Source organism: Callorhinus ursinus, unplaced genomic scaffold (genome assembly GCF_003265705.2).
Source record: "Callorhinus ursinus isolate GAN/ISIS: 27379988/994484 unplaced genomic scaffold, GSC_fseal_2.0 scaffold49, whole genome shotgun sequence".
Taxonomy (NCBI): Eukaryota; Metazoa; Chordata; class Mammalia; order Carnivora; family Otariidae; genus Callorhinus; species Callorhinus ursinus.
Window position 1 is genome coordinate 2,996,825 of NW_027397111.1, and position 16,553 is coordinate 3,013,377.

Genomic DNA, 16,553 nt, shown 5'->3' on the forward strand with positions numbered 1-16,553 from the left:
CACAAAGCATGTTTTCAAACAGACTCAAATATCCTTATTTTCTTTGCAATAAGAAGTCAAAAGCACAAACCTACATTCAGCAATCAGTGCTTTAGTATTTTATCTCATTTGAAAAAGGCCTAAATGTCCAATGAATTCAATCCTATTTGTTATCTAAGCAAAACTTTAAAGTTTCAGGTTGCCAAAGACTTTGAAAGCTATCTTAACAATTACCCATGAAAACAGACAAACAAAATTAACCATCATTTTAAATCATCTTTTCGCTAACAAACTGCAACAGAGATAACATGAGCTTATTTGATCTTTAGTAAATCTTGGTAGAATAAAGTTTCAATTACTTTAAATACCGAATTATGTTCCACCTGGGTCCACTTAAAAGTCAACCAATTTGCTCCCCACTGTCAGTTTTTACTGGGGACACTGGTGGGGAAATCTGAAGTGGGTGGTGTTAAGTTCGAGGGGGTGCTCTTCGCTCCTCAACGGCAAGGGTAGGAGAAGCCAGTGGTGCCAGGGGCACCCAGATGGTGTAGGAACCAGTTAGGCAGGCTGCATCCAAGGTGGTGAAACAATAGGTGGGGAGGGAAAGGCAGATAAAAGCCAAGAGTGCAGAGAAAGAGGTCTCCTGGTCCTAAAGCCTGTCAGCTTGAACAGATGAGCTGACACAGATTTTCAAGCTTCGCTTCCTTAAATCTTACAATCCGAATTGTTTCCAGTGGGTTAAAAGGCATCCCAAGGGAGAGTCCTTGGGGACTGAAAAAAGAAGGTCCATTACCAAGAAAATTCCCCCCGACTGCTAGGTGGTGCCCCATGCACAGGATAGGTCAGAGGTTCCTGGTGTCAAAGCGACTGAAAGCATCCCTCAAACTAAATCACTAAGATCACCGCCAGCCGTAAAGGTCCTGCCTGCCCTCCTCCCTCGCCCCCGCTTTCCCATCACATTCCAGACTACAATGGGTGCTGGCATATGGACCGAGTTTCACTTACTGTTAAGGTCCCGCCGTGAAGTGAAGGCCACAAAGGACTCACCATTTTTAACCCATGGAAGACACTAGAAAAGTTTTACAAGAGGAAACTACCCAATTTTGTAACTTTAGTTAGCAGAGGGCATTGACAGAGAACAGTAAAGATAGAAATCATCATGATCTAAGCGACGTCCCAACACATGAAGTCTTTATAGCCAACTTCGCTAGGAAATGGTCCCCAGTAGGGTTTTAATTCAATCGGGTACCGGTTTTGGCCAACTCCCAGTGAGGGTCTTGTGGCCAGAAGTGCCTAGACTACAGATGTGGAAGGTATCACATTAGACCAATAAGAAGGAACACACGGGAGTATTAAGATTGGCAGCCATTCTGGTGACTCAGGTGGCCATCGCATGCCCAAGACAGACAGCTTTGTATAAGGACAGGAATAGAGAGGGCATCAAGTTTCTGGGTCTTATTACCATTCAGGCCAGGTTACTCTCAGCCAGAAGGCAGGCTTTGTCCTCCCCATAGAGTAGCCACGGGCTAGAGGATTGCAGCCTGAACAATCCACATGAAAGCATTCTAGTAAGACTGTACTCCTTGAAAAGCCCCTGAAATGAGAGTAAAGGTAGAGAAAAACTAAGTAGTAAGTAGAGGAAAACACTCACCAAGTTGGCACCGCGGCTCAGAGTCCAGATGAAAAGCCCCATGTTCCAGCATCAAATGGTGTGTTTTTGGAGTAGTGTTGTTGGGGTTCGGAGCTTACGGCCAGGAAAGAATTCTTGAAATGTTTTTGTTGCAAAAAGGTGATTTTTTTTTTTTTAATTAAAGGACCCATGGGCACAAAGAGCTACTGCCCCAGGGGATTGGGAGGAGCAACTGATTAAACACTTTGAGGTTGGAGGAAGTAAAGATAAGGGAAGTTCCAAAAGGATGTTCATATGCTAAAGAAGACTCTCAGGATACCTAAGGACTTGCTATTGTCAAACCAAGGTTATTCTTCCTTCTTGCAAGGCATTAACATTAAGAAAGTTAGAAGTTTCCTGGAAGACTGTTAACACTGCAGCCTCAAATATTTGTCTATCGGCTGCAAGTTATAAGGACGTTTAATTTTCTCTATACTTCCTTCTTTGTTTCCCACATCGAGTACCATCCCTAGGCAACTGCAGACTAATGATTGCCAAGAAGTAACCAGTTTGGGAAGACCAGAAACGAGTGAAAAGATACATGATTAACTCAGGTTACTAAATATTGTGAAATCCTAATTCTTAGGGGAACACATACAAAAATGTCTCATAATGATGAAGGAACAAATGAGTAAAACAGGACAGATCTTTTTTTTAATATTGATGAGTCAGTTCTCAAGTGTTAATTCTGAAGATTATCAGGTTTAGTTCAAGACTGAGTTCTGATAACCTTTGCAGTTTTTCCACTCTATATTTAAGAGTTCCTTATTTAATAGTTCCTAAAAATTCACCTTCAGAAAGGGCTGGCCGCAAGGGAGGAAGGATCCTCCTAGCCCAGTGACGGAGGTTGTGCAGAAGCGTTTCCCAAGCCCTGGGGTCAACACCCTGGAAAAGCCCAGAGGCTCGAGGTCGCTTGGAGCCACGCCCAGATCCAAAGGGTGGCACCCGCCTCTGCACCTATACTCTGAGCCCCACAGGGCCAGGAGTTAACTGTCCGGAGCAGCCAACCAATGGCCAGGGAACGGGGGCGGGACCTCGCGGTGTCCGACCAATAGGAATGAGACGGGGCAGGAGGGCGAACCAGCTCCAAGGCCCCGGGGTTCGTAGCACCAGCCCCCGGCCCAGCTATGTGGGACCCTCCGGGCGCTGAGGCATGCGCCCCGGCGCTCGGAGGCGCGCTCTTTCTGCTGCTCTTCGCGCTGGGGATCCGCCAGCTGCTGAAGCAGAGGCGGCCGACTGGCTTCCCCCCCGGGCCGTCGGGGCTGCCATTTATCGGCAACATCTACTCGCTAGCCGCCTCGGGCGAGCTCCCCCACGTCTACATGAGAAAGCAGAGCCAGACGTACGGCGAGGTACGGGCTGGGAGGGCCCGGGCCTTCCTCAGGGGTGGACTTGACGGCCGCTCCGAGGCCCGACCTGTCGAGACTGCCCTCCCCTGTACTACCGACTTGTCGGGAACCGGCTTCCCCAGTCGGCGGGTAGGAGTCCTGGAGGCCGCGCCCCTGCAGGGGAACCCGGCCCAGCCAGGACCTCCCACCCTTCCGACGCCTAGCGGGATCAGGCGGGAATCCCCTGGTAGTGCTCGCGCGCCTGCGCATGGGCCCCGAGGGCGCCAAGATTGTGCTCCGCGCCTGCGCAGTGGGGCCCCGAGCTGTTTTGGGAAGCGTGTGGGTTGGGTTTTTTTTTTTTTTTTTTTGGCAGCGGGTGGGAACTAGACGGGTGTGCGGTACTACCCGTGGCTTCTCGCGAAAATGGGGCATCCAAGTTCTGGGTCGTGATTAATGTTTAATAGGACGTTACTAAATGTTTGCATCTAAGGATGGCTGCTCTAGGCGTCTGCTATGGGGATTAGAAAGCGCAGGTAAGGCCCCTGGCCAAGATGGTCTCTGGAAAATAATTACGAAAGAGCGAATGAATTGATGACTAAAAATCGGTGCGGAGTCCTACAGCGAAGTGAGCAGTGTCGGCCTGACTGGCCAGGAACATCCTCATAGCAAACACTGGGACTGCGCCGCTGTGGGCCAGCCTCCCTTCCAAGGTGCCCTGACGTAAACTCCCAACCGTCCGGCCCAGCTACTTCCGGCCTTTCGCACTGTGCAGAGAAGGAAAGTGCAGCACAGCAATGCTGAGGGACTTGCACACGGCCGCACCGCCGCTCCCTGCGGGGGAAAAGGCCAGAACTCAAGCGTGTGCTTGGAAGGATGTCCTAACCTCGGAAGGAGGCAGAAGTTTCCAGAGCATTGGCACTGGCTGAGCTCACCTGTTTTGTACTGAATCCTTTCATGCCTACGCAGCAACAACAAGCTGCCAGGCTCGGCCAGGTGCTGGGGATGAGGCGAGGAAGGCGACACTGCCTGACTTTAGGGAGTTAGAGCCCGGGAGAGAGAGCAACTCTAAATATCGACCACAAATTGTGAGTGCTTTGAAGGAATAGTATAGTGTTGATGTTTGGCAATTGTGGTATTTCAGGTTGGGGCTTAAATTATTTGAACCAAAGTTTCCGAGAATTATCTTAGGTTCTTGCACCGCTCTAATGGTTGACATTGTTAAAGGGAAAGTGGTTTTACGTAAAGCAAATTATATAATTCTTATATTTTATTGTCAACCTTCCAGTTCTCCAGGAATTGAGTGTTAACTTTTCTCTGAATTTTAATTTTTCTTCATGAGTAATGATAATAACTAGAAACAGTAAACTGCTACTCAAATGTTCTTGGTTATTAATTGCAAAACAATTTATTAGGCCTATAACATAAAAAGTATCTTTAAACCAGTTATGTGAATGCTGTCTTGCAGAATAGGAAGATGTTTTTCATATATTCCCTATGCTGAACCTTTCATTCCCATGACTTATTCCATACCTGGAGGCTTGTACCTCCCACTCACCTTGATCCATTTTGTCCATCCACCCACCCCCTCTCCTCTGGCAACCACCAGTTCTCTGTATTTATGGGTCTGTTTCTGCTTTTGTTTGTTCATTTTGTTTTTAGATTCTTTCTGTCTTGACTTATTTCACTTAGCATAATAGCCTCTGTGTCCATTCATGTTGTCACAGATGGTAAGATCTCATCTTTTTTATGGCTGAGTAATACATATATATGTATACATTATGTCACTTCTTCATACATTCATGTATTGATGGACATTTAGATTGCTTCCAATATTGACTATTGTAAATAATGCTGTAATAAACATAGCAGTGCATATATCTTTTTGAAAATGTTTTCAGTTTCTTTAGACAAATACCCAATAGTGGAATTACTGAATTGTATGCTATCTTTTTTAAGATTTCTTTATTTTAGAGAGAGAGTGTTCACAGGCACACACTTTGGGGGGAGGGGCAGTGGAGAGGGGACGTAGACTGCCTGCTGAGCACAGAGTTGGCCTCAGGGCTCGATCCCACCACCCTGGGGTCACTACCTAAGCTAAAACCAGGAGTCAGACACATAACTGACTGAGCCACCCAGGTGCCCCTGTATACTATTTCTAATTTTAATTTTTTGAGGAACTTCCATACCGTTTTTGCAGTATCTGCACCAATTTACGTTTTCACCAACAGTGTACAAGGGTATCTTTTTCTCCGTATCCTTGCCAACACTTATTATTTCTTTTCTTTTTGATACCAGCCATTTTTTTTTTTTTTTAAGTAGGCTCCATGCCCAGCGTGGAGCCCAACTTGGGGCTTGAACTTACAACCTTGAAATCAAGATCTGAGCTGAGATCAAGAGGAGGGACACTTAATCGACTGAGCCTCCCAGGCACCCCAGATACTAGCCATTCTGACAGGTATAAGGTGATATCTCATTGTGGTTTTGATGTACATTTCCCTGATGATAGTGATGTTGAGCATCTTTTCATGTGTCTCACGACCTGTGTATGTCTTCTTTGGAAAAATGCCTATTCAGGTCCTCTGCCCATTTTTAATTAGATTGTTTTAATGGTGTTGAGTTGTATAATTTCTTTATGTATTTTGGATATCAGACTCTTATTGGATATATCATTTGCAGATACCTTCTCCCATTCAGTAGGTTGCCTTTTCAGGTTTTTTTGTTGTTGTTTTTGTTTGTTTTTTTAATGGTTTCCTTTGCTGTGTAAAAGTTTTTCTTTTGGTATAGTCCCAATAGTTTATTTTTGCTTTTGTTTCCCTTGCCTGAGGAAACCTATCCATAAATAAATTGCTAAGGGAAATGACTAGGAGATTACTCTCCATCTTCTCTTCTAGGATTTTTATGGTTTCAGGACTCATATTTAGGTCTTTAATTCACTTTGAGTTTATTTTTTTATATGGTGTAAGAAAATGGTCCAGTTTCATTCTTTACATGTATTGGTCCAGTTTTCCCAGCACCATTTATTGAAGAGAGTGTCTTTTCTCCATTGCATATTCTTGCCTCCTTTGTTGTAGATTAATTGATTATATAATCGTGTGTTTATTTCTAGGCCCTCTTCTGTTCCATTAATCTAGTGTCTATTTTTGTGCCAGGATCATAGTATTTTTGATTATTATATCTTTGTAATATATCTTGAAATCTGGGATTGTAATACCTCCAGTTTTGTTTTTCTTTTTCAAGATTGCTTTGGCTTTTCAGGGTCTTTTATATAATATAAATTTTAGGATTATTTGTTCTAGGATTTCTAGTTCTGTGAAAAATGCTGTTTGTATTTTGATACCAATTACATTAAATCTTTAGATTGTTTTGGGTAGTATGGACATTTTAACAGTATTGGTTCTTCCAATCCATGAACGTGGAATATCTTTCCATTTGTGTCATCTTCAACTTTTTTTTATTAGTGTTTTATAGATTTCAGAGTACAGGTTTTTCACCTCCTTGATTAAATTTATTCCTAGATATTTTATTATTTTTGATGCTATCATAAATGGAATTGTTTTATTAATTTTTCTGGTACTTCATTATTATGGCAATGCAGCAGATTTCTGTATATTGATTTTGTGATCTACAACTTTACTTACTCATTTGCTACTTCTAATAGTGTTTTGGTGGAGTCTTTAGGGTTTTCGATGTATAGTATCATGTCATCCACAGATAGTTTTACTTCTTTCTTACCAATTTTGGCGTCTTTTACTATTTTTCTTGTTTGATTGCTGTGGCTAGGACTACCAGTAGTATGTTGAATAAAAGTGGTGAGAGTGGACATCCTTGTCTTGTTCCTGATCTTAAAGGAAAAACTCTTAATTTCTCACCATTGTGTATGATGTTAGCTGTGGGATTGTCATATATTGTCTATATTATATTGAGGTATATTCCCTCTAAACCCACTTTGTTGAGAGGTTTCTTGTGAATGGATGTTGAATTTTTTCAAATGTTTTTTCTCCATCTGTTGAAGTGATCATATTATTTTTATCCTTCATTTTGTTAATGTGGTGCATCACTTGGATTGATTTTTGAATGTTGAAGCAGTCTTGCATCCCCAGAATAAAGAGAAGGAGAGTGCACCAAGAAAGGCTTCGTAGAGGATATTCCCTAAAGGCATGGTATGGTCTGGACAGTATGGCAGTCAAGGGAGGCATTTCAAATGAGAACAGCCCAAGCAAAGGTTGAAAAGTGTTTATCAGTTTTCATCAATGGCACTTTTTACATCCCTCTCTTACTAGCCCTTCACCCATGGTGTTGTGTAATAGTATACTTAAAAGTATGTCTTCACCACTATTCAGTAATTTAGCATATACTTATCAGTTAATCAACATCTGCTACATACTGTCCTCTAAGTGTGAAGATACAGTAGTAAACAAAACAGTGGTAAAAATCCCTGTCCTGGTGTAGCTTATGTTCTCCTGAGGGCTGAGGTGGACGGGGAGGACATGGACAATATAAATAGAATAAGTAAATGATAAAATACATCAGAGTACAGAGTGTGAAGTCAACTAAATTAGGGGAAGGGAGATGGAGAAGGCTAAGGGGTAGAATTTTAACTGAGGTAGAGCAGGCCTCACTGCAAAGAAGACATTTGAGCAGAGGCTTAAAGGAAATGAAGGAGTAAACTCTCGGAATAACTAGGGGAAGAACATTCCAAGCCAAAAGAACATGCACAAAAGCCATGAATCAGGAGTATGTAATATTGAGAATCACCTATAAAGAGACAAGTTGAGAGGCTGTTGTGATAACATGAGGGAAAATGAAGGTGGCTTGAATCAGAGTGTTAGGGATGGAAGGGTAAGAAATTGCCATCTCCTGTTTATATTCTGAAAATAGGAGCAATGTGACTCTAAGCAGTGATGTGGGGCTGGGGAGAAAAATAGAGTCAACACAGGCAGTAGTTTGGGTCCTGAACAGCTGGAAGGATGAATGGAGTGCTCATTACCTGAGAGAGTGAAAAATTGTGGGCAGAGCTGGTTTGCAGGGAGGGAAAGAAACTTGATCACAGACTGACTTCTAGAAGGGAAGGAAAGTGTTTCACAGACCTTTACCAAAAGTCCTTGAAAACAGCACATACCAGAATAGATGCTAGTTCAAATAACAATTTCCCCAGTTTTACCCTCAAATAGGGACCGGTTTTTTTTTTTAAGATTTTATTTATTTGACAGAGAGAGACACAGCAAGAGAAGGAACACAAGCAGGGAGAGTGGGAGAGGGAGAAGCAGACTTCTCGGTGAGCAGGGAGCCCGATGCGGGGCTGGATCCCAGGACCCTGGGATCATGACCTGAGCCGAAAGACGCTTAAACCCAGGTGCCCCTAGGGACCAAATTTTTGAGTCAAGGTGGATTGTATAACAACTTGCGCAAACCGTGGCTCCTCCTTGGTCTTTGTAATCCATACTGTCCACACCTGATAGCTTTACCCTGCAATGGACTCTTCTGTTTGTTCTTGCTGCATATTAACACAGCTTTCAATCCCAGGGTCTTCTACCATCCTCCCTCAGTCTTTTTGTCCTACATCAGAACAACTGCCTATTCACTAATACCATCCTTTCCTGCTGTGATGCTGTGATTTATAATAAATACATATTTGGTTTTTGTTCCTTTCCTTGGAATTTCCTAAATGTTAAAAGTAAGAAAGATGTCTTTTGTTATTCATGACAAGCCCCTTTCAACCACACCTGAGTTTACGCTAATGAAGTAATTTTTGGACAGTCCCTAGAATGGGAGTTTATTGCCAGGAGAACCAATCATGATTAGAGGGCTGGAACTTTCAGTCATACCCCCACTACCTCTGGGAAAGGGAGAGGGGCTGAAAGTTGAATCAGTCACCAGTGGCCCACGATGTAATTAATTGTGCCTAGGTAATAAAGCGTCCATAAAAATTCCTGAATTACAGGTCTCAGAGAGCTTCCATGTGGGTGAACAGGTGGAGGTGAGCAGAGGATAGAGAGCAAGCCTGGGGAGAACATGGAAGCTCCGCTCCCCTCCCCTTTCCCCATACCTTCCCTATGCATATCTTTCATATGGCTGTGCCTGAGTCAAATCCTTCTATAATAAACTGTTAATCTAGTAATTATTTTCCTGAATTCTCTGAGCCACTCTAGCATATTAATGGGACCCAAGGAGGAGAGGTCGTGGGAACCTCTGATTTATAGCCTGTTGGTCAGAAGCACCTGGACTTGCGAATGGCATCTGAAGTAGAGATAGGGAGCAGTCCTGTGAGACTGAGCTCTAACTTGGGGGATCTTCGGGTAGGTAGTGTCAGAATTGAGTTAAATTCTAGGACACCTAGCTGGTGTCCCAGAATTGCTGAGGTGTGGCAAACCCACAACAACTGGTGTCAGAGTGTTAGAGTAGAGAGTATTGAGATTAGAGGAGACACACAGGAGGAGGCATTTTCCCTTTCTATCTGTTAAAATTACACTTCTAGGAAACGACTTTAGGACCATTCCATTACTGCTTTGGGAACTGAAAGAGTCTCACATTTGCTCAGCTGGTAGCCATTCTCTTGGCACTGAAACTCTTACACTGCCACTTTTGACTAATACCACTGCTTGTCACATGCAGTCCATGCTACTTTCCCAAGGTTCTGGATGTCTGTTGCTCGGTCAGCAGAGCCTATCCCTTTGCCAAACACTCTGTTGTTAAGTGGGTTGCTTCTGCTACTACTTGGAGGTCTTCTTCACGTTTTTTTCCTGTAATTACTTCTGCTGAACTTCTGTTTTCCATTAAACTTCCTATTTGGGTTTTTCCCCCCAAAAGTAGTGTAAACCATAGTTAAATCTGCTCTACTTATTTGCAAAGAGATGAGGGTTGACTCAGTATTTTGGCCCTAAAAAACTCTCTGCCAGACCCTGAGAGGATGAAGATAAGCAGTCTTTGCACCCCACTGATAAAGTAGCATTGTTCCCTCATTGGACTAGCTAGAATAGACTACAGGAGGTGTTCTGTTGTAAGTGAACCTGACGTGAAGCACATGAGAAGCTCTAGCAAGGCATAGGATGATGAACTTCTGATTTGCCTTCCCTTTAGCTGAGGGGCATCCGCCTGTACCTATGTGGTAAATGCCTTTTCTCCAGGGTCAGATTCCCTTAGGGGCCATCTTTGTTAACTTCATGGAATTCAGAGACCCAAATACAAATGAGCCTAATTATAATACGTTTATACTTCAGAGTTATCTCTCAGGTAGTTCCCTCCCCTATCTAAGCCTGGAGTAAATAATATATAGATGGTGCTTCTTCCTCATTTATCTTGAAAATAAAAAGAGATTCCTAGAGCTCATTGAATGCATTGAGTTGGAATGAATCTTAAAAGAGCATCTGAATCAAGTATCATATTTTCTGTGGCAACCTTGAAGCCCAAAAAGGTTAAGGGTTCTGCCCAGGGTCCTGTATTTGTTTAATGACAAAGCTTAAACTAGAACCCAGGCTTAATGAGCCCAGTACTCTCTTCCTTAAACCATTTATAGGATTATGTCTTCAGGCACTAACCAGGTAATGAAATTATAGTGTTTGCTATGCCTTGTAGAGAGAAGGCACTCAAAACATTGTCAGTTGAATAATAAATCCTTCCATTTTCAGGGAAGTAACAAATACTGGGAGAACTGGGCTTAGCACGGGTGAATTTCCATAGTTATATTTCTCCATTTTGTCATTTAAATGTTTTTCTTTTCTTCTCAAAGATCTTCAGTTTAGATCTTGGAGGTATATCAGCTGTGGTTTTAAATGGCTATGATGTAGTAAAGGAATGCCTTGTTCATCAAAGTGAGATTTTTGCAGACAGACCATGCCTTCCTTTATTCATGAAGATGACAAAAATGGGAGGTATGTTTATTTTTACCTATTTAGTGATTTACTATTTTAAATTACACTCCTTATTTGATGTAACTTTAGTATTTAGAGTGTAGGTTCTGTTGTACTGATTAACAGGAAAGAATTAATTAATTTAGGTTACAGAACTTAATATTTAAAGACCTTGCAGGCTGCATTACACCCATATTTTAGACCAGTACATGCTCATTCTGCTGTTGTAATTCTGTCTAATAATTATTGTAAATAATGTTTTAAAGAATTAGCATTTAATGATACCTGCAAGTTTTGTGAAGCAAGTTAGGAATACACATGTGCACGCACACTTGAATCAAGAGTGGTTTTTAAAGCCAGTCTTGAGTACTTGGTGACATTTTTACCATCAGAATAGAATGTGAAGCAGCCTTTCCTAACCACTAACCAATATGATATATAAATGAAGAATTGTGGGATTTGTGTAAAGGACTAGCTTCTGTTTGGTTTAGTGTTGATCAGCATTGGATGATTTGATATTCAACAAGGGAGGAAGGCTGAAGGTTAACAGAATTGGTGAGCAGAAAGCCTAAACTAGAATGTTGAAGTCAGATACAGTGGTTTTAATACTTAATAGTGTAAGGGTTTTACAATGATGGTGTCCAAAACTCTCTAATGAGAGCTTCACACTCAATTGCAAAGAAAAATGTAACAAAATTTGGCTTACATAGACTAAAGACATTGAAAAGAAAATAAAAATTAACCATATATTGAATTACAAAGCAAATCAACCTAATGCAAAGAAAACAGCAGTTTTAAAGGACAAATTCTTAGGCCAGAGGATAATGATACTTGAAAGCAATAAAATAAAACACAAATTTCCAGCCTCTTAATACTCTTCTCAATAATACTTAGGCCAAAGAAGAAATTATACCACAATTATAATAGAAAACCTTTAAAGAAATTGTGAAAATGACAGATGATGTTATCAGAGTAACGTTTGGGATAAAGTATATACTATATATTTTTCAAAGCTATAGTTTTGTAGTTTGGACTATTTTTATCATCTGAAATAAGCATTTGACTTGATATTTTCAAAAAACAGTAAGAGAAAAAGAAGTAGAAAATTGTGTGTTATTGTAAATACATATGCACTGAACTTGGAACTGAGAATTCAGAGCCCACTCTTTGGGTAAAAGTTGCCCTATAAGTGGGCTCAGCCCATGCTTTGCCAGCACAGAGTTATCACAAGGCTCCTCTGTACCCTCTTGTACATGTATCTCATACGCATACATTGCTCTAGGGCTTTGCACTAGCTGTTCCCTCTAAGCAGAGATCTTTCCCTGCATATCTGCTTGACTCACTCCTTCATGTACTGTATCTTTACTTATTACACTTTCTCAGTGAGGTTTTCCCTGACCACCCTGTGTCTCCTTCCTTGCTGTAATAATTCATTCATTTGCCTCTTGTCACTAGTGTGTAACGTCCATGAGAGTAGGCATCTTTGCCTCTTTTGTTTACTGATATATCTGTGACACTTAGAACACCGCCTGGAGCACGGTAGGTGCTCCATAAATACATGTTGAATGAGTATTTGTTGAATGGTCATCCGGGAGTATAGAAAAGACAATGGACTATGGGAACATAAGATGGCTGCACAGCACTAAAAACCCCTTTTGTATGGTTAGCTTTATCATAAGCTCCAAATTCAAAAACTGTTGCACAAAATTTGCTGAAATGTAAATTTTATAGGTACCTCATGTACACAAGAGAACATGACATTTTTCATCAAAAGTACATGTATGTACCAATTATGAATGAAATTTTGAGTAAAGTGCATGTTATATATATGTGCTAAAGATATTGTTTTCCTCTCTCTCTCTCTCTCTTTTTTACACATCGATTGATTTTGGCTCAGTTGGTTAAGCTTCTGCCTTCGGCTCAGGTCATGATCCCAGGGTCCTGGGCTAAAGCTCTGGGCTCGAGCCCCGCATCAGGTTCCCTGCTCCGTGGGGAGCCTGCTTCTCCCTCTCCCTCTGCCTGCTACTCCCCCCTGCTTGTGCTCTCTCTCTGTCAAATAAATAAATAAAATCTTTTTTAAAAAAATAAAGATTGATTTAGAGAGAGAGAGAGCATGGTGGGAAGAGGCAGAGGGAGAGGGAGGAAGAATCTTAAGTGTACTCCATGCTGAGCTCAGAGCCTGATGGTGGGGCTTGATCTCACAATCCTGAAATCGTGATCTGAGCTGAAATCAAGAGTCGATGCTTAACCCACCTGAGCCACCCAGGTGCCCCTGCTTTTCTCTTTTTTCTTTTTTTTTTTTTAAAGATTTTATTTATTTGACAGAGAGAGACACAGGGAGAGAGGGAATACAAGCAGGGAGGGGAGTGGGAGAGGGAGAATCAGGCTTCCCGCGGAGCAGGGAGCCCAATGCAGGGCTCCATGGGATCATGACCTGAGCCAAAGGCAGATGCTTAACGACTGAGCCACCCAGGTGCCCCACCTCTGTTTTTCTCTAGATAGGTAATTTTTTTTTTAATTTTTTGCAAATCACTTTTTTAATTCAAGTATAACTAACAACAGTGTCATATTAGTTTGAGGTATACAATGTAATGATTCAATAATTCCATATTATTAGTGCTCATCATAAGTGTACTCTTAATCCCCTTCACCAATTTCTCTCGTCTCCCCACCCACCTCCCCTCTGGTAACCACCAGTTTGTTCTCTGTATTTTAGAATGTTTTATTGTTTGTCTCTTTTTTCTTTGTTTTGTTTCTTAAAGTCCACGTATGAATGAAATCGTAAGGTATTTGTCTTTCTCTGACTGACCATCACTTCGGGGGTTAGGCTTCAACATGTTTATTTTGTGGGGACACAAACACTCAATTCATAGTATCCTCCTTTTGGCTTGAGTATTTCTACCACACTGACACCTCATTCAGGCTTCCTTAGCCTCTTCCAGAGTTACCTTGTTAGGTAACATATGCCTTTAACAGGAGAGAATCTGTATTCTAAAATCTAGAAACAGAAACTTTCTAGATGAAACCATCCTACAAGGATGGTTTTCAGTTGTTTTCTTAGTCCAAGATAAAATTTGCCCATAGAACATGCAGTGGTTTGTCTTTTGTAGATGAGGCTTAGAGTAATAGCTAGATAATAAAGTCATCGGGTCTAGTTCACCTAGGATGAATTACATAGGACTGTCCAGTTTCTTGTGGTAGGAGAATTTCAGGTCTTTTCTGCCTGTCTCCAGATAAAAAGACAAGCTTTATCTGTTGACACTATTCTGTGGCTAATGATTAGCAAAGAACAGGGCTTAAGCACTAGGTCTAATTTTAGTTTTATAGAAAGATAATTTGGAGAAGAATGACTAACCATCGTTTTTTACTCCGTAGCATTTTCAGGTGTTAGATACAAGAATGTAGGAATGATAAAGTTTTTTTAATACTTTATTTTTTTTCCAGGCTTACTCAATTCCAGATATGGCCGAGGATGGGTTGATCACAGAAAATTAGCTGTAAATAGCTTTCGCTATTTTGGATATGGCCAAAAGTCTTTTGAATCTAAAATCTTAGAAGAAACCAAATTTTTTATTGATGTTATCGAAACATACAAAGGTAGACCATTTAACTTTAAACAATTAATAACAAATGCTGTTTCAAACATAACCAATCTGATCATTTTTGGAAAACGATTCACTTATGAAGACACTGATTTTCAGCACATGATTGAGTTATTTAGTGAAAATGTGGAACTGGCTGCCAGTGCCTCAGTCTTCCTGTATAATGCCTTTCCATGGATTGGCATCTTACCTTTTGGAAAACATCAACAGCTATTTAGAAATGCAGCTGTGGTCTATGATTTTCTCTCCAGGCTTATTGAAAAAGCTTCCATCAACAGAAAGCCTCAGTCACCTCAGCATTTTGTCGATGCTTATTTAGATGAGATGTATCAAGGTAAAAATGACCCATCATGTACTTTCTCCAAAGAAAACCTCATTTTTTCCGTGGGTGAACTCATCATTGCTGGAACCGAAACTACAACCAATGTGCTATGGTGGGCAATTCTTTTCATGGCCCTTTATCCTAACATTCAAGGTGAGGATCCTCTTGATCTCAGGACTGTCCCTACATTTAGGGCTCACACATGAAAAGAGTCTTTGGCTATGTACAAAGCATTTTATTTAGGAATCTCTGCTGTGCTAGCCAAGAAGAAAAACATTTCATAGTTTTTTTTTTAATAAAGATTTTATTTATTCATTTGACAGAGAGAGACACAGCGAGAGAGGGAACACAAGTGGGGGAGAGGGAGAAGCAGGCCTCCTGCGGAGCAGGGAGCCTGATGTGGGGTTCGATCCCCAGACCCCGGGACCATGACCCGAGCCGAAGGCAGATGCCCAACAACTGAGCCACCCAGGCATCCCAGCATTCCATAGTTATAAAGAGTTTCACATCTGTTCTCTCAAGTCATGTAAAAACCTCAGAGATAGGTCTTATGCCTATTTTATAAAAATGAGGGAAAAGGCAAACTAGCTGACTTGCCCAAGCTCAGCCCCTGGAAGTGGCAGAGCTGGGACCTGAACCCTACTTTTTTTTTTAATTCAAGTTTTATGTTTCACTATTTCCCTTGCTGAGAGTGATGTTATTTCAGTTGTAGGTTTGTTTAATTTTTATTTTATTACTTTTAGTGTTTTTTTTTCACAGCAAAGGTACTCAGAGCATTGGTTTCTGGTGGCACACAATATATGGCATATTTTCAAATAGAACTCCCAGATAATGAAAAATCTGAATCTGGTTGTAACCACGCCTTGTTGACTTATTATAGATTACCCAAAGGGAAATTACTTTGGATATAATTCTAAGAATTGCATAATAATTTGAACACTTTTTCTCTGACAGGACAAGTTCAGAAAGAGATCGATTTAGTTATGGGACCCACTGGGAAGCCTTCTTGGGATGACAAAAGCAAAATGCCTTATACAGAGGCAGTTTTGCATGAAGTTTTAAGATTCTGTAATATAGTGCCATTAGGGATTTTCCATGCAACCTCTGAAGATACAGTTGTACGTGGTTATTCCATTCCTAAAGGCACAACAGTAATTACCAACCTTTATTCTGTACACTTTGATGAAAAGTACTGGAGAAACCCAGAAATATTCTCTCCTGAGCGATTTCTGGACAACAGTGGATATTTTGCCAAGAAGGAGGCTTTGGTTCCTTTTTCCCTAGGTAAGAGAACTTTCACAGGGACATGACTTTAGGACAGAGGATAATGATGATTGATCATGTATGACATCTTAATCTGAAGTATTCTGTTGTAGAATTAAAGATTCCAACTCTGAAAACACAGCATTGATTCTTACAGGAGAGACTGGTTTAATTAGAAAGTCATTAACACCTGTTTCTCCTCAACATTTAACTGAGTAACTAGAAAGAAATGGTTGAGAAGCTCTGGCTTCTTCTGAAACTTTTTTGCTTGTGGATTTGAGCTTGTAATCAAAACTTGTAGAGCTAGAAGTCAATAATAGGTAGCTTGAGAAACTGAGACCCAGGGGGAAGAAATGACATCAGAATTTGAAGTGCAACTGAAACATAGCTCTCTTGGCTCCTCGTTTATTGTACCTCATCTCCAAAAATATTGCTTGGTTCCTCTTGCTATCCGTGAAAAAGTCCACGGACCACAAGACCCATGGAAGACAGACTGAAAACTCTTCCTTTCATTGGAGAAGGGTTCACATTTAGTCATTTGAA

At 41.2% G+C, this 16,553-nt stretch overlaps 1 protein-coding gene across 15 annotated transcripts in view; it reads left to right on the forward strand.

Annotated features, from left to right (window-relative positions):
- The first annotated feature begins 2,724 nt into the window (after positions 1-2,724).
- Positions 2,725-16,553, forward strand: part of CYP2R1 (cytochrome P450 family 2 subfamily R member 1) — a 32,819-nt gene continuing 18,990 nt past the window's right edge. For 4 of the 15 annotated variants that reach the window (XR_003212587.2, XR_012375348.1, XM_025894188.2 and 1 more), the window contains exons 1-4: positions 2,725-3,000; positions 10,703-10,844; positions 14,268-14,900; positions 15,702-16,031. Coding sequence is in view for 13 of the 15 variants with exons in the window: in XM_025894188.2 (XP_025749973.1) it covers positions 2,776-3,000; positions 10,703-10,844; positions 14,268-14,900; positions 15,702-16,031 (1,330 nt within the window). In the remaining 2 variants the exon portion in view is untranslated. The other 11 variants (XM_073882876.1, XM_073882880.1, XM_073882875.1 and 8 more) reach the window with 11 other exon arrangements.